The sequence below is a fragment of the Silurus aristotelis genome (genome assembly GCF_946808225.1).
Source record: "Silurus aristotelis genome assembly, chromosome: 17".
In the NCBI taxonomy this organism is placed as follows: domain Eukaryota; kingdom Metazoa; phylum Chordata; class Actinopteri; order Siluriformes; family Siluridae; genus Silurus; species Silurus aristotelis.
The window spans coordinates 92,201-112,200 of record NC_139590.1 but is presented as its reverse complement, the minus strand read 5'-3'; the positions used below and the strand labels follow the sequence as shown (position 1 = coordinate 112,200).

At 41.3% G+C, this 20,000-nt stretch overlaps 1 protein-coding gene across 3 annotated transcripts in view; it reads left to right on the top strand.

Moving 5' to 3' along the window:
- Positions 1 to 13,754, top strand: part of LOC310740248 (uncharacterized protein) — a 25,876-nt gene extending 12,122 nt beyond the window's left edge. Inside the window, exons 5-11 of one of the 3 annotated variants that reach the window (XR_014537603.1) lie at positions 5,834 to 5,974; positions 6,485 to 6,645; positions 7,712 to 7,775; positions 8,208 to 8,249; positions 8,362 to 8,489; positions 11,544 to 11,580; positions 11,702 to 13,754. Coding sequence is in view for 2 of the 3 variants with exons in the window: in XM_083566785.1 (XP_083422911.1) it covers positions 5,834 to 5,974; positions 6,485 to 6,632; positions 6,736 to 6,776 (330 nt within the window). In the remaining variant the exon portion in view is untranslated. The other 2 variants (XM_083566786.1, XM_083566785.1) reach the window with 2 other exon arrangements.
- The last annotated feature ends 6,246 nt before the right edge of the window (positions 13,755 to 20,000 follow it).

Below are 20,000 nucleotides of genomic sequence, written 5' to 3'. Positions count from 1 at the left end.
CTCAGCCCTATCTCGATGTTGGTTGGTTGGTTGGTTCTCAGCCCTATCTCAATGTTGGTTGGTTAGTTGGTTCTTAGCCCTATCTCAATGTTGGTTGTGATGTTTTGACTCTTAGCCATATTAATTTGAGTTGCATTAGCAACTGACCAGCTCAGTCTTTATTCAGATTTGATGATATTCTGGTTCTCATGTATTTGAGCTTGCACTTATAGTTTTTAGATGGTTTACTGAACTTCAATTAGCCTGTACGTGAATCAGAATCAGAAAGAGCTTTATTGTCAATAGTGGTAGATGAAGTACACAAACCATGTAGTGGAGTAAAAGTAGAGATACAGTAGGATAATATTCAATTCAATTCATGTTTATTTGTATTGCACTTTTAACAATGAACATTGTCTTAAATCTGATAGATAAAAATGAATATAAATCCAGTAAAAGTAAAAGTGTCCATTTAAACCTTTACTTGAGTAAAAGTACAATAGTTTTTGCCTTTAAATGTATTTTAGTATCCAAAATACTGATTTATTATAACTATAATGTTCCTATTATCATTTTTATCAGAAGACTCTTTACTTATTCACCTCAGTTTATGTGTAAAGACTCGAATGTGACTCTCAGCACACTGATCTATTAATAGAATGATATTTATGACTTAAACACTGATTTCTATTATAATTATTATGAGCCCAAAACCTTATTTAATACAACTTCAATACAATCGTGTAAATCAGGTCACATGTGTTGTGGCGAATTCGAGTCTGGAGTTTCTTCATCATTTATTTAAATGTTCTGCTTGCTGTTGAACTGATGCTGAACTGTATGTTAGTAATCATTGGTTGGCTGAGTAGAACTGTGAGAGCAGCTCCTGTGGCAGGTTGAACTTCATCAGCTGGTGAAGGAAGTAGAGCCTATGTTGGACCTTTTTACCAATGGAGTCAATGTGATTGTCCCACTTCAGGCCCTAAAAGAAGGTTGTGCGCAGGAACCTGAATTACTCCACTGCTGCCTATGATGGTGAGTGTTTGTGTAGAAAGATGGTCATAGTGGGATTAAGACCGGAAGTGTTCCTGGCCCAATTATACAAGATTCTTCGTCACTTCTCTAGGCATCCTCTTTGGCATGCTGAAGCTACAGGAGGTTTTCTGTGAAAAATGTATCATTGTTGTTGTATGTTAGATAAGCCCTGATAGGAATATCTACCTGCATATCTCTTCACAGAAACTGATATATGATGTTACAAAATCTGTGAGCTCATCCAGATCACACGCAGCTTCAAAAACACTCCAATCACTGCAGTCAAAACAGGCTTGTGAAACTGTTTCATTACTTAATCTCTTTATCGTCTTTACTATAAGCTTAGCAGATGTACGTTTTTTCCTGTACTGTATGTTCGGAGAAGATAAACCAAGCAGAACCAGGCAGTGGTCATGAAGTCAAAGCAGCTCTGGGGAGGGAGTGAGAAGCAGCTTTCATTGTGCTGTAACAGTGGTCCAAAATCAATTTTGTATCTGGTTGGGTATATAATGTGTACCAGTACCTACATCTGTACCAGTACCTACATCTTAAACAGTACCTACATCTTAAACAGTACCTACATCTGTACCAGTACCTACATCTTTAACAGTACCTACATCTGTACCAGTACCTACATCTTAAACAGTGCCTACATCTGTACCAGTACCTACATCTTAAACAGTACCTACATCTGTACCAGTACCTACATCTTTAACAGTACCTACATCTGTACCAGTACCTACATCTTAAACAGTACCTACATCTGTACCAGTACCTACATCTTAAACAGTGCCTACATCTGTACCAGTACCTACATCTTAAACAGTGCCTACATCTGTACCAGTACCTACATCTTAAACAGTACCTACATCTTAAACAGTACCTACATCTGTACCAGTACCTACATCTTAAACAGTACCTACATCTGTACCCTTACCTACATCTGTACCAGCACCTACATCTTAAACAGTACCTACATCTGTACCAGTACCTACATCTTAAACAGTACCTACATCTTAAACAGTACCTACATCTGTACCAGTACCTACATCTGTACCAGTACCTACATCTTAAACAGTGCCTACATCTGTACCAGTACCTACATCTTAAACAGTGCCTACATCTGTACCAGTACCTACATCTTTAACAGTACCTACATCTGTACCAGTACCTACATCTTAAACAGTGCCTACATCTGTACCAGTACCTACATCTTAAACAGTGCCTACATCTGTACCAGTACCTACATCTTAAACAGTACCTACATCTTAAACAGTACCTACATCTGTACCAGTACCTACATCTTAAACAGTACCTACATCTTAAACAGTACCTACATCTGTACCCTTACCTACATCTGTACCAGTACCTACATCTTAAACAGTACCTACATCTGTAACAGTACCTACATCTTAAACAGTACCTACATCTGTACCAGTACCTACATCTTAAACAGTACCTACATCTGTACCAGTACCTACATCTGTACCAGTACCTACATCTTAAACAGTACCTACATCTTAAACAGTACCTACATCTTAAACAGTACCTACATCTGTACCAGTACCTACATCTTTAACAGTACCTACATCTGTACCAGTACCTACATCTTAAACAGTGCCTACATCTGTACCAGTACCTACATCTTAAACAGTGCCTACATCTGTACCAGTACCTACATCTTAAACAGTACCTACATCTTAAACAGTACCTACATCTGTACCCTTACCTACATCTGTACCAGTACCTACATTTTAAACAGTACCTACATCTGTAACAGTACCTACATCTTAAACAGTACCTACATCTGTACCAGTACCTACATCTTAAACAGTACCTACATCTGTACCCTTACCTACATCTGTACCAGTACCTACATCTTAAACAGTACCTACATCTGTACCAGTACCTACATCTTAAACAGTACCTACATCTTAAACAGTACCTACATCTTAAACAGTACCTACATCTGTAACAGTACCTACATCTGTACCCTTACCTACATCTGTACCAGTACCTACATCTTAAACAGTACCTACATCTGTACCAGTACCTACATCTTAAACAGTACCTACATCTTAAACAGTACCTACATCTGTACCCTTACCTACATCTGTACCAGTACCTACATCTTAAACAGTACCTACATCTTAAACAGTACCTACATCTGTACCCTTACCTACATCTGTACCAGTACCTACATCTTAAACAGTACCTACATCTGTACCAGTACCTACATCTTAAACAGTACCTACATCTTAAACAGTACCTACATCTGTACCCTTACCTACATCTGTACCAGTACCTACATCTTAAACAGTACCTACATCTGTACCAGTACCTACATCTTAAACAGTACCTACATCTGTACCAGTACCTACATCTTAAACAGTACCTACATCTTAAACAGTACCTACATCTTAAACAGTACCTACATCTTTAACAGTACCTACATCTGTACCAGTACCTACATCTGTACCAGTACCTACATCTTAAACAGTACCTACATCTGTACCAGTACCTACATCTGTAACAGTACCTACATCTTAAACAGTACCTACATCTGTACCAGTACCTACATCTTAAACAGTACCTACATCTTAAACAGTACCTACATCTTAAACAGTACCTACATCTTAAACAGTACCTACATCTGTATCAGTACCTACATCTTAAACAGTACCTACATCTGTACCAGTACCTTCATCTTAAACAGTACCTACATCTTAAACAGTACCTACATCTGTACCAGTACCTACATCTGTACCAGTACCTACATCTTAAACAGTACCTACATCTGTACCAGTACCTACATCTTAAACAGTACCTACATCTGTACCAGTACCTACATCTTAAACAGTACCTACATCTGTACCAGTACCTACATCTGTACCAGTACCTACATCTTAAACAGTACCTACATCTGTACCAGTACCTACATCTTAAACAGTACCTACATCTTAAACAGTACCTACATCTGTACCAGTACCTACATCTGTACCAGTACCTACATCTTAAACAGTACCTACATCTGTACCAGTACCTACATCTTAAACAGTGCCTACATCTGTACCAGTACCTACATCTTAAACAGTACCTACATCTTAAACAGTACCTACATCTTAAACAGTACCTACATCTGTACCAGTACCTACATCTGTACCAGTACCTACATCTTAAACAGTGCCTACATCTTAAACAGTACCTACATCTTAAACAGTACCTACATCTTAAACAGTACCTACATCTGTAACAGTACCTACATCTTAAACAGTACCTACATCTGTACCAGTACCTACATCTTAAACAGTACCTACATCTGTACCAGTACCTACATCTTAAACAGTACCTACATCTGTACCAGTACCTACATCTGTACCAGTACCTACATCTGTACCAGTACCTACATCTTAAACAGTACCTACATCTTAAACAGTACCTACATCTTAAACAGTACCTACATCTGTACCAGTACCTACATCTGTATCAGTACCTACATCTTAAACAGTACCTACATCTGTACCAGTACCTACATCTGTACCAGTACCTACATCTTAAACAGTACCTACATCTGTACCAGTACCTACATCTTAAACAGTACCTACATCTTAAACAGTACCTACATCTGTACCAGTACCTACATCTGTACCAGTACCTACATCTTAAACAGTACCTACATCTGTACCAGTACCTACATCTGTACCAGTACCTACATCTGTACCAGTACCTACATCTGTACCCTTACCTACATCTTAAACAGTACCTACATCTGTACCAGTACCTACATCTGTACCAGTACCTACATCTTAAACAGTACCTACATCTGTACCAGTACCTACATCTGTACCAGTACCTACATCTGTACCAGTACCTACATCTTAAACAGTACCTACATCTGTACCAGTACCTACATCTGTACCAGTACCTACATCTGTACCAGTACCTACATCTTAAACAGTACCTACATCTGTACCAGTACCTACATCTGTACCAGTACCTACATCTTAAACAGTACCTACATCTGTACCAGTACCTACATCTGTACCAGTACCTACATCTGTACCCTTACCTACATCTTAAACAGTACCTACATCTGTACCAGTACCTACATCTGTACCAGTACCTACATCTTAAACAGTACCTACATCTGTACCAGTACCTACATCTGTACCAGTACCTACATCTGTACCAGTACCTACATCTTAAACAGTACCTACATCTGTACCAGTACCTACATCTGTACCAGTACCTACATCTTAAACAGTACCTACATCTGTACCAGTACCTACATCTGTACCAGTACCTACATCTGTACCAGTACCTACATCTGTACCAGCACCTACATCTTAAACAGTACCTACATCTGTACCAGTACCTACATCTGTACCAGTACCTACATCTTAAACAGTACCTACATCTGTACCAGTACCTACATCTGTACCAGTACCTACATCTGTACCCTTACCTACATCTTAAACAGTACCTACATCTGTACCAGTACCTACATCTGTACCAGTACCTACATCTTAAACAGTACCTACATCTGTACCAGTACCTACATCTGTACCAGTACCTACATCTGTACCAGTACCTACATCTTAAACAGTACCTACATCTGTACCAGTACCTACATCTGTACCAGTACCTACATCTGTACCAGTACCTACATCTGTACCAGTACCTACATCTGTACCAGTCTTCTCCGCCTAACAACCAGTTAATGATTTGATAAATATAATAATTATTAGCCTTTATATAGAATGAAGATGAAATCGTCGATGATGTTCATGCTGTTTCACTCCTTTTTGTTGCTGTTTAGGTGGAGCATGAATTCCTCTCCTTCATTAACACCATCTGTTCCAGTTTACTCCTAAATCAAAAGTTTTACAGAGAAGATCCTTTAAGTGCGGACATGAGGGGGAAAGTGGTGTGGATGTATGTAGAGATCCTGAAATTATTGGTAAGTCCACTGACTACATACACACACACACACACACACACACACACATACACATACATACACACACACACATATGCACACACACATATGCACACACACACACACACACACACACACACACACATATGCACACACACACACACACACACACACACACACACACACACACATACACTCCCCCACACACACACCCACATGCACAAACACACATACCCCCCCCCACACACATACATACCCCCCCACACACACATACACCCCCCCCACATGCACAAACACACATAACCCCCGCCCACACACACACACACACACACACACACACACACACACACACACACACACACACACACACACACACACACACACTCAGTGAACATGAGCTCCAGATGACGATTCTCTGGTGTATATTTTGTATATTTCTCTGTCTAAAGTTTCTAATGAGCTTGTGTGTGTGTGTGTGTGTGTGTGTGTGTGTGTGTGTGTGTGTGTGTGTGTGTGTGTGTGTGTTTGCAGGTAAATAAGCCGAGTTGGAGAAAAAAAGAGATTGTGCAGTTTTGTCACAATCACACTTGTCCTGTATTTTATGACACAAGTTTCATTAACACAATACAGTTGGAAAACATCTACAGGAAAGTGTGTGACTGGAATGAAACAGTTCCAGGTTCGGATCCCCCGTGTGTAAAACTGACTGTGTTTACTGAATAAATAATTAACACCAAATCTAAAAAAAAAACCTCTCTTCTTCCTGTTGTTTTCTCCATCAGAATGCCCGATTCCTCACAGTGAGTACCGAGTGTCTCCCTGATCATGTCTGTCTCTGTGTTTGTCCACCAGCTGTCTCGATCTTCTAACTAACGCTTTTAGTGACGTTAACCTCTTTAGGGGCTTTCCTAATGACATACACTGTGAACACACACACACACACACACACACACACACACACACACACACACACACGTCATGCTTTTATAGTTGTGTCTTGATGTGCACATGCAGCTACTTTCCTGACATTCTTCCTGAATATTGATTAAAGCTCGGAGCTCTTTACTTCACTTTCACTCTGACGTAATGTTCTGGTGTTTCCTTCTCTGGGTTTCTGCATAACAAAGCTTGATCTCACTAGAGCTATAATCTCTTCCCAGTGATAACACTGAGCTTTGGAGGAAGACTCTCCCCACTCATGCAGTGTGTCTTTAGCATATAAGCATAAGCCAATAGCATGGCAAAAACCTTTTAAAGCTCACGTGGGGCCACTGCAAGCAGCATCTGTGGGCCCTGTTACCAGCATGAAATGCAGAGAATTTGTTGGCCCATGCAATAAGGGGTCTAGGTGGGGCACCCGTGGGCCAGGCCAAAGTATGGACTGAGTGTGGGCTACACACATTAAGTAGAGTGTACACAGCATGTCCACGGACCTCTCTGATCTGTAGGTCATTTTTCTGGTTCAGTAATCTGACGTTCTACTGAGAGACGTGAGGAATCAGATTACTGTGGTATTTAAAAAAAAGCTCTGAAGAAATCTCTGTACACAAGGGACAAGGATGAAAATCAATATTGGATAGCCATGATCTTCAGGCCCTCAGGGGCCAGTGCATTTAAAACAGTCATGATTCTGTAATGGAAATCATTGCATAGGCTCATTAACACCTCCAGAAATCATTCTCTGTAAACAAGGTCTTACTGTACATGTCATCCACAAATGCAGGTTAAATATATAACATGCAAATAATCCTGTATCAGACACATTCCTCTCGCAAAACTTCAGTAACTGCTCTCCTCAGGTCTCAGATGTACACAGACAAATGTGATGTTACACAGTTGGAAACATGGTCCTGTAACAACTTATTTTCAGATCTCTTGCAGCCATCAAATTCTAAATGACATTTTTTCCTTACAATTTTATTCTTGTAAATAATGTTTTTTGTTTTATTTTGTAAATAAAATATTAATTTATGACATTTGTAAATCATTACATTATATTTTTATTTCCATCTTGCACAGTGTCCCAACTTTTTTTGGAATTGTGTATATATATATATATATATATATATATATATATATATATATATATATATATATATATATATATATATATATATATATATATATATATAAATATATGTGTGTGTGTGTGTGTGTGTGTGTGTGTGTGTATATTGTTATTGTAAATGTAATGTTTTATATTGTAAGTGTATTGTAAATGTTACTGAGTAAAATTACTCATTTGATATTTCAGGACATGATCTCAGTGTGAAGAATAATTCTGATGCCTTGATGTGTAAGTGTGACTCTTTATTCATGTTTGCTGTGTGAGTTTGTGTCTGTTCAGGTATCTGCTCAGCCTCTCCTCTTTATTATATAAGTAATATTGTGTGCTCTGTGTTGTGTAGCTCGGGAGGTCTCCCCCAGCCTGGTGTTGTCAGAGTTGGTTATCATCATCATCATCACCATCTTCTTTTTCTTCAGTTTTGGATTGTATCTACACCGTTACAGATGCAACAATCAGAACAACCGTCAGGTGGTTTAAACTACTATTCAGTAAGAGTTTGTTTTTCAGAGACAATGTGATGCACCTCAGATACACCTGAGACCTGAGACCTTATGCAGATGTGGCAAAAGTACACACATCCTTCACTTAAGTAGAAGTACAGATATTTATGTTTTAAAATACTCAGGTTGAAGTTGAAGTTCTGACTGCACTTTTTTACTCAAGTTAAAGTGAAGTAGTTTGGGCTCTGACATGTACTTTAGTAAAAAGTAGCCTTTATTACTACCTGTTTTAGTGTCGCACTGGTAACTGGACTTGATGCTTTATGCAAATGCATAATTATTATTAGTGAAATCAAACTAAACATAGAGCATAAAGACAAAATATTCCTGTCAATGTTTTGAAGTAATTATGGTGGTTTAAATTATGTAAATCATCAGGACACCAAACAGAACCTTTGCTATGTTTCCACACGGACAGTTAATGCACCTCATTAATATTCATAAATCCCGGAGAAACTGTCCCTCTTAAAACGTTCATACCCATTACGGAATCAGAGAATATTTGTTGTTTGATGTGAATTGGTTTATTTAAAATACTTTTTGAGCTTTCTATACATATATTTATTATGTCTGTGAGGCAAATAATCACTGAGATCCAGGTTGTTTTATTTATGTTTTTGAAGAGACACAGAGACAGAGATGGCAGAGAGCACTCCTGTCTGTTTTCTTTATTTTATTTTTCTTTATTTGCACAGCCTTTTATAATGAGTGTGTACAAATAAAAATAGTCTGTATTTACATATTTTTCTGTACGATCAAAAAAGTCAGTAATTTTAGATCGTATCAACATTATGAGGAAAAAACAAAAAACGCACCGGGGCGTTTGTGGACCCCAGAGGGTTAATTGTGTGAATGATGGCGGCTTTCGGTGTTTGATTTGATACTTGTTTCTTGACAAATATTTATTGATTAAAAATATTTTTCAGCGGAGTTTACTTATTTATTTGATATCTGAGTAAAGAAAGGACGTTCTAAATAAAAGTATGTTGTGCTGGAGGTTTTAATTTCACCTCTTTTTTACCTATACATTTAATAGGTAACAACATTTGAAATTAGTTTTGTACTTAAAAACAAACAAAACAAACAACAACAAAAATATATATATATATATATATATATATATATGTATGTGTACAGTGGTAACTTGACCTACGAGTGCATTAATGTACGAGTTTTCCGAGGTACGAGTCGTCACATGGTAAATTTTTGCTTTGTTACGCGAGCAAAAAATTGAGGTACGAGCTCGAGACGCCCCTGCTAGATGGCGAAGCAAAGCTAGAAAGCGAAGATTGTGACGAAAATTAAGATAAGCAAAGAAGAAAAAGTAAAAAATTAAAAGTTTAGGGATATGTAGTGTACAGGAGTGATAGAGAGAGTAGCAAAAAATCGAGTTTTCCCTCTGCCACTTATCGCCTTTACCCACCAGTGGATTGAAAAAGCTGCTGAAGAATATTGATCATTTCACCAAATTAATAGATTAGAACTAAAGTAACGAGTCTGTTTTGAAAATGTAAGAAGTAGAAAGTACAGATATTTGTGTAAAAATGTAGTGAAAGTAAAAAGTCAAGATAAATAGTGATGTAAAATACTGAGAGCAGAAAAATCGAATTAATTACAATAATTAAGTATTTGTACTTTGTTACTTCCCTCCTCTGCACTTGGAATACACCTGGAATACACCTAAAATTCTTCTGAGATAGTACTGAGATGTGAAGGTCTTTTTTTTCTGCAATTTTTTGGCATCTAAAATCATGTTTTCCCTCAGATTTTTAACAGGAAGTTACTGGTTTATGTTTCCTGAAGTTATAAACTGTAACAAGACAGAACAATGAGTACAGTTTATTATAGACAGAACATATGAGATCTGGAATTTGTACCGATAAGACTGCAGATTAAACAGCAGGAACTAGACTAGAGGAAATACTCTGAGTTCAAAGAACCAGCATGAAGAATGAGGAGAATGTTTTGTAGGAATGATATCAGAGCAAGAACATGGTGATGATGATGATGATGGCAGTGTCAGGAAATTAAAGAAAAAGAACAAAGTGTAAATCCTCAGCAGGTTGAAAGGTGATGTTACTGCAGCCGCGAGTCTGTAGATTATCATCCTGATCTCTGCTGCATCTCTCATCAAATCTTTTTATTGTGTTCTAGAAACTCCAAGACTGATTTAGAGCTTCAGAAGTTCATTTTCACACCTCACAATGTATTTCTGTGTTAAAGTGCGCTTTATTAAAACGCCACATCTTTTCCTGTCACTTTCAGAAAGTAGTCCATTAGAAGTTAATGATTACAGACACATGGCTGCAGGTATCACCACTTTCTTCTGCCTTTTATTTATAAGGTCCATACGTTACTGGAGAAAGTGTTATAGATAGGATTAGTTTCCTGGAGCTGTGTGATGTAATTACTCCCAAAGAATCTCTAGAATTTTACTCAGAATGTGTTATTTCATATTTTTTGGAAATGTTTGCGTCTATACATATAAAATAATCATATATTTTGGTTGTCTGATCTGAAGTGTTGATGAACATTGTGGGAAAAGTTCAGGATGTTCAGGATGAAGAGCAAGCACTCGCTCTTTTCTCTCGTCTCCTGCTTTAAAAGAATAAACTTTACAGACAAAGTGCAAAATGAACGTTTCGGAGCATGGACATGTTGGGGAGTTTTAGGAAGGTTACTGAGTGTTTATTAGAAGTACACCAGACAGACATGTGACCATCATGTGACTTATTAATAATCGATTGTGACCACGCCCCTACAATATTATTAATATTAAAACAGTTTAATGAGGTGTGTGTACTACCCATGTACATGTTTGTGTGAAGAGCGAGTGTACCTGGTGAAGACACACCCGTGTGTGACTGATACACAAATTATGAATCTAACATTAGTATGTGTTTATATTAGTTTGAAACATCAGATTGAACAGTAACATTACAAATGTGCAGTCACGTGTCGGTACACAGTCATGTGTCAGTGTTTGTGTTCTGTTTTCTGATTTTTTGTATATCTCTGTTAGAATCAGAATCCTTCAGAAGCTCCTGTGGAGAATGGCGGTGAGTTTATGTTTTTGATGTGAAGATAAGATTCAGCACAGAAAGTAAATATAAATTATGCCCCTGTTCATCTTTCTTTTTTTTTTTTTTTTTTTGGCTCATTCAACAAAAATAAGTGTAGCGTGTGGGAGTTTACAGGCGATCTCGCTGCTCAGTGACGTGGAAGTTAATAGAAGCCGGAGTTTGGACTGAAGCTGGTGTGGATTCTACTGATACGTTCATCATCAGGTGTCTGTATTAAAGGCTGCACAGAGGAAAAGTGCGAGCTTCACACACTGATGCAACATAGACGTTCCTCAGATGTGTAAATTAACCTCAACCATCAGACAGCTGAAATCAGATGAACACATGGTGAAGTCCAGAGGAAGGATGCTTCACATATTTTAGAGATATTATAGCTACAGACAGTGATGTGTTTGGCCCAAGCAACACGTATGATAAAGGCTGTTGGTGCTGTGAGACGTGTCAAACATGTGCATGCGATCATTAATCATCAGGATTCCATTAAACTGATCACATCGCATCACCCTGCACTCACCATTACAAACATCAATACCCTTCATCAACACTTTCTGTGTGTAGTAAGTGAAAATATAACTCGTAAAGCTACTAATGTTTATTTATCCTCAGGTTATCCTCATAAGTATTTGAACAGCAACACACCTCGAGTTTAGATTTTCTGCTTTAATTCAAGGATAAAAATATTTCCTAACTGTATAGAAATTACAGAACATTTTTACAGGCTCAGAAGTAATCAGACAATTTAACATAATTGTAAATATTACAGTTCTTTTTAAAATTTGACTGAAAATCAGGTCAATGATGGCCTGACATTTGAGCCCATAGACACCACTATATGCTGTCTCCTCTCGTGAGATGATCTATCAGGTCTTTACTGCAGGACCTTCAGCTGCTGCCTGTGTGTTGTTTTTTTTTGCCATTAGTTTTGTTTTAAAAAGCAGCTCAGTTGGGTTGAGGTCAGGTGACTAACTGGTATGTGTCTTTAAAAAACTTGATTTTTTTTGTTGATTTTGCAGTGCGTTTTGGATTGTTATCGATCTGTACTGTGAAGCTCTGCTGTCCAGTATAAATGAATCTGAGCAGAATGAAAAGCTCTATACACAAATCATCCTGCTGCTTCACTCAGCACTTACGTCCTCCATAAACACCAGTGAGCTAGTTCCTTCAGCAGCTTTACATGCCCACACCATAGAACTACATCCCTGATTTACAGATGATGTGGGACACCTTAGATCATGATCCCTTCACACTCTCCCTTCTACACATTTCCCTCTAAGTGTAATTCTGTTACAAGTTCATCTTCGTTTCATCTCTTCAAAAAAAAATTTTTATTCTAGAACTGAGCCAGTGTTTTTAAATGTTTTCCTGCAGTCTCATGTGGGGTTTCTTTTTTCCTCCACTGTTTTGCTTTGATAGGTCGTTTTTTTTTTTTAAAGATAATTATGGTCTCCTTCACTCTCCACACCTCTCTGAATAGTGAGAATCCCATCTTGATTATTTCATTTCAAAATCACTCTGATGGTGTAGAGAGGCAACATTACCCAAATGATAACTGTCCAAAAACTTATGAACCTGACTGTATACACCAGTGTGTTGTTTGGTGGTAACTGTGTAGTTTGTGGGTGTTTGTAAATACATGCACGTGTAATATTGCACATTTTATAAAGTTTTTGTTTAAAAGACTCAATTTGAAATAGAGTCCCGGTTTCAGAGGCGGGTGGAGATCAGAAAATCGCAGGAAGAGTTCTGTTTTATTTAAAAAAGAAAAGCAAACAATCCAAAATATGCGGTTCTGACAGAGGCTCAGATCAGTAAATCTTTAACCATGAGCACAATCACAAAACCAGGAAGTGCCAGAGGGAGGGGGAGGGAGGGGGAGAGAATGAATGAATGAATATGATAATATGATTGTGTTTAGTGACCGACTCTAAAACTGTACATATCTCATACATTCATATTTAATTACAAACTGTTCCACTGTGTTACTGATGTATTGTTGTAGTATGTTGGTGATTTCAGTGTCAGTCATTAACACAATACACTGTGTGTGTGTATACTGTTGTGTTTGTTGTGTAACTGTTTATTTATAGACATGGATGATTATGCTGATGAAGATGATTTGCATGAATAATAAAACATTCCTGGTGAAAATGTATGTGTTTCTGAGATCAGTTTTTTCAGGATTGTTATGTTGAGAGTTTGTATGATTCCTGTAACACGCATGAGTTTCCTGTCAAAGACATTATTCATCTCCTCATGGGCAGAACAGAATGACTGTCCCAAAGCCAGCCCCACCCTAATGAACAGATCTTCACCAGGATTCAGCTGTAGTCCAAGAGCAAGCTGCATTACAGGCCAAGCCAGAAGCACTGGAACCGAGCCAACATGGCTGCTCTGCTCTGCTCTGGCCCAAACCTGCAGACACAAACAAACCCTCCTCCTGGACTTGAAAAATCTCATCTAAAGAGCTACAGATCTACAAGTCTACTGCCCCATCATCACAGCCTGTGCCCACCTGCCCCTGCCTGCCCCAGCCTGACCTCACCCTGACCCCTGCCTGCGCCCAGCCTGGATCAGGATGGAGGAGATCAGTCTGGTGAGTACTGAGAGAAGAAGGCCACCGGTTTGTTCATCAGGGACATACTTACATCCTTATCTTTTACACATTATCCATCTAAAGCTGCTTTAAGACAATGTTCATTGCTAAAAGTGCAAAACAAATAAACATGAATTGAACTGAAAGACGCTGTCCCTCAGGACATGTTTTTCTCATTACCCCTGAACTCACGTGATTTCAAGGAACCCCAGAGACTGGTTCTGCTGCTGCTGATGCTCATCTCGACCATGTGGCTGGATGCTGAATTGGTGCATGAATGGAGGGAAGGATGGTGAATGGATGAATAAATAGCCATAATATATAGAATACAACGTGTGTTCAAAGCGGATACAAGCCGGGACACGGGATTCATTATATAGAGTGCAATTTACATTAAATCCAAAATAACGGAAACTTTTATTTTGAAAGCCGGATGTGAGATAAGATGAAGCGGAAGTTGCGTGTACGTGTTGCTGAGTGTGTGTATGAACCGGTTAGTGATTTTCCTGTGTTTACATTAATTTTACTGTTATAGCATTTAGTGTTATTTTATAGTAACGGAGTAGCGAAGCTGCTAACTGAGAGGAGACAGGAGGCTGTACTGCAGTGAGGAGGTTAGTGTGTGTGTGTGTGTGTGTGTGTGTGTGTGTGTGTGAGAGTTTTGTGTATAAAATATTTGTGTTTTTATTTAGGGTATATAGAATTATTCTGTGTATATTGTATTTATTTAGTTGTATTTAATTTAGTTAGTTTGTGTTTTTCGCGGTTTTAGTTACCATGGAAACAGACACGTCACTGCTGCGGGCGGAGAAGGAGGAGGAGGAGGAGGAGGAGCAGCTCTATAACCTGCTGCAGGTATTTCATTTCAACTAATTAGATTCATAACTTTAATAAGCCCCGCCCACTACAGCTAATTAATCACCTGTTCATTACATTCATGATAATACACACACACACACACACACACAACTCTCTCACTCAATCACACACACAAAAACAACTCTCTCACTCAATCTCACACACACACACACACACACACACACACACACACACACACACACACACACACACACACAACTCTCTCACTCAATCACACACACAAAAACATCTCTCTCACTCAATCACACACACAAAAACAACTCTCTCACTCTCTCACCCAATCTCACACACACACACCTCTCTCACTCACCCAATCTCACACACACACACACACACACACACCTCTCTCACTCAATCACACACACAAAAACAACTCTCTCACTCTCTCACCCAATCTCACACACACACACCTCTCTCACTCACCCAATCTCACACACACACACACACACACCTCTCTCACTCACCCAATCTCACACACACACACACACACACCTCTCTCACTCACCCAATCTCACACACACACACAAACAACTCTCTCACTCTCTCACCCAATCTCACACACACACACACACACACACACACACACACCTCTCTCACTCACCCAATCTCACACACACACACACACACACCTCTCTCACTCACCCAATCTCACACACACACCTCTCTCACTCACCCAATCTCACACACACACACACACACACACACACACACACACACACACACACACACACACACACACACACACACACACATCTCTCTCACTCACCCAATCTCACACACACACACACACACACACACACACCTCTCTCACTCACCCAATCTCACACACACACACACACACACACACACACACACACACACACACACACACACACCTCTCTCACTCACCCAATCTCTCACACACACACACACACACACACACCTCTCTCACTCACCCAATCTCACACACACACACACACACACACACACACACACACACACACACACACACCTCTCTCACTCACCCAATCTCACACACACACACACACCTCTCTCTCACTCACCCAATCTCACACACACACACACACACACACACACACACAGACCTCTCTCTCACTCACCCAATCTCACACACACACACACACACACCTCTCTCACTCACCCAATCTCACACACACACACACTCACCCAATCTCACACACACACCTCTCTCTCACTCACCCAATCTCACACACACACACACTCACCCAATCTCACACACACACCTCTCTCTCACTCACCCAATCTCACACACACACACACACACACACACACACACACACACACACACACCTCTCTCACTCACCCAATCTCTCACACACACACACACACACACACACACACACCTCTCTCACTCACCCAATCTCACACACACACACACACACACACACACACACACACACACACACACACACACACACACCTCTCTCACTCACCCAATCTCACACACACACACACCTCTCTCTCACTCACCCAATCTCACACACACACACACACACACACACACACACACACACACACACACAGACCTCTCTCTCACTCACCCAATCTCACACACACACACACACACACACCTCTCTCACTCACCCAATCTCACACGCACACACACACACACACCTCTCTCTCACTCACCCAATCTCACACACACACACCACTCACCCAATCTCACACACACACACACACACACCTCTCTCTCACTCACCCAATCTCACACACACACACACACACTCACCCAATCTCACACACACACCTCTCTCTCACTCACCCAATCTCACACACTCACACACACACCTCTCTCTCACTCACCCAATCTCACACACACACACACACACACCTCTCTCTCACTCACCCAATCTCACACACACACACACACACACCTCTCTCACTCACCCAATCTCACACACACACACACACCTCTCTCACTCACCCAATCTCACACACACACACACACACACACACACACACACACACACACACACCTCTCTCTCACTCACCCAATCTCACACACACACACACACACACACACACACACACACACAGACCTCTCTCTCACTCACCCAATCTCACACACACACACACACACACACACACACCTCTCTCACTCACCCAATCTCACACACACACACACACACACACACCTCTCTCACTCACCCAATCTCACACACACACACACACACACACACCTCTCTCTCACTCACCCAATCTCACACACACACACACCACTCACCCAATCTCACACACACACACCTCTCTCTCACTCACCCAATCTCACACACACACACACACTCACCCAATCTCACACACACACCTCTCTCTCACTCACCCAATCTCACACACTCACACACACACCTCTCTCTCACTCACCCAATCTCACACACACACACACACACACCTCTCTCTCACTCACCCAATCTCACACACACACACACCTCTCTCTCACTCACCCAATCTCACACACACACACACACACACACACACACCTCTCTCACTCACCCAATCTCACACACACACACACACACACACACACACACACACACACACAGACCCTCTCTCACTCACCCAATCTCACACACACACACACACACACACACACCTCTCTCACTCACCCAATCTCACACACACACACACACACACACACACACCTCTCTCTCACTCACCCAATCTCACACACACACACACCACTCACCCAATCTCACACACACACACACACACACACCTCTCTCTCACTCACCCAATCTCACACACACACACACACTCACCCAATCTCACACACACACCTCTCTCTCACTCACCCAATCTCACACACACACACACACTCACCCAATCTCACACACACACCTCTCTCTCACTCACCCAATCTCACACACTCACACACACACCTCTCTCTCACTCACCCAATCTCACACACTCACACACACACCTCTCTCTCACTCACCCAATCTCACACACACACACACACACACCTCTCTCTCACTCACCCAATCTCACACACACACACACACACACCTCTCTCTCACTCACCCAATCTCACACACACACACACACACACACCTCTCTCTCACTCACCCAATCTCACACACACACACACACACACACCTCTCTCACTCACCCAATCTCACACACACACACACACACACACCTCTCTCACTCACCCAATCTCACACACACACACACACACACACACACACACACACACACACCTCTCTCACTCACCCAATCTCACACACACACACACACACACACACACACACACCTCTCTCACTCACCCAATCTCACACACACACACACACACACACACACACACACACACCTCTCTCACTCACCCAATCTCACACACACACACACACACACACACACACACCTCTCTCACTCACCCAATCTCACACACACACACACACACACACACACACCTCTCTCACTCACCCAATCTCACACACACACACACACACACACACACACACCTCTCTCACTCACCCAATCTCACACACACACACACACACACACACACACCTCTCTCACTCACCCAATCTCACACACACACACACACACACACCTCTCTCACTCACCCAATCTCACACACACACACACACACACACCTCTCTCACTCACCCAATCTCACACACACACACACACACACACCTCTCTCACTCACCCAATCTCACACACACACACACACACACACCTCTCTCACTCACCACCAATCTCACACACACACACACACACACACACACACCTCTCTCACTCACCCAATCTCACACACACACACACACACACACACACACCTCTCTCACTCACCCAATCTCACACACACACACACACACACACCTCTCTCACTCACCCAATCTCACACACACACACACACACCTCTCTCACTCACCCAATCTCACACACACACACACACACACCTCTCTCACTCACCCAATCTCACACACACACACACACACACCTCTCTCACTCACCCAATCTCACACACACACACACACACACACCTCTCTCACTCACCCAATCTCACACACACACACACACACACCTCTCTCTCACTCCCAATCTCACACACACACACACACACACACACACACACACACAGACCTCTCTCTCACTCACCCAATCTCACACACACACACACACACACCTCTCTCTCACTCACCCAATCTCACACACACACACCTCTCTCACTCACCCAATCTCACACACACACACCTCTCTCACTCACCCAATCTCACACACACACACACACACACACACACACACCTCTCTCACTCACCCAATCTCTCACACACACACCTCTCTCACTCACCCAATCTCACACACACACACACACACACACACACCTCTCTCACTCACCCAATCTCACACACACACACACACACACACACACCTCTCTCACTCACCCAATCTCACACACACACACACACACACCTCTCTCACTCACCCAATCTCACACACACACACACACACACCTCTCTCACTCACCCAATCTCACACACACACACACACACACCTCTCTCTCACTCACCCAATCTCACACACACACACACACACACACACACACACACACACACACACACACACAGACCTCTCTCTCACTCACCCAATCTCACACACACACACACACACACACACACCTCTCTCACTCACCCAATCTCACACACACACACACACACACACACACAGACCTCTCTCTCACTCACCCAATCTCACACACACACACACACACACACACCTCTCTCTCACTCACCCAATCTCACACACACACACCTCTCTCACTCACCCAATCTCACACACACACACCTCTCTCACTCACCCAATCTCACACACACACACACACACACACACACACACCTCTCTCACTCACCCAATCTCTCACACACACACCTCTCTCACTCACCCAATCTCACACACACAC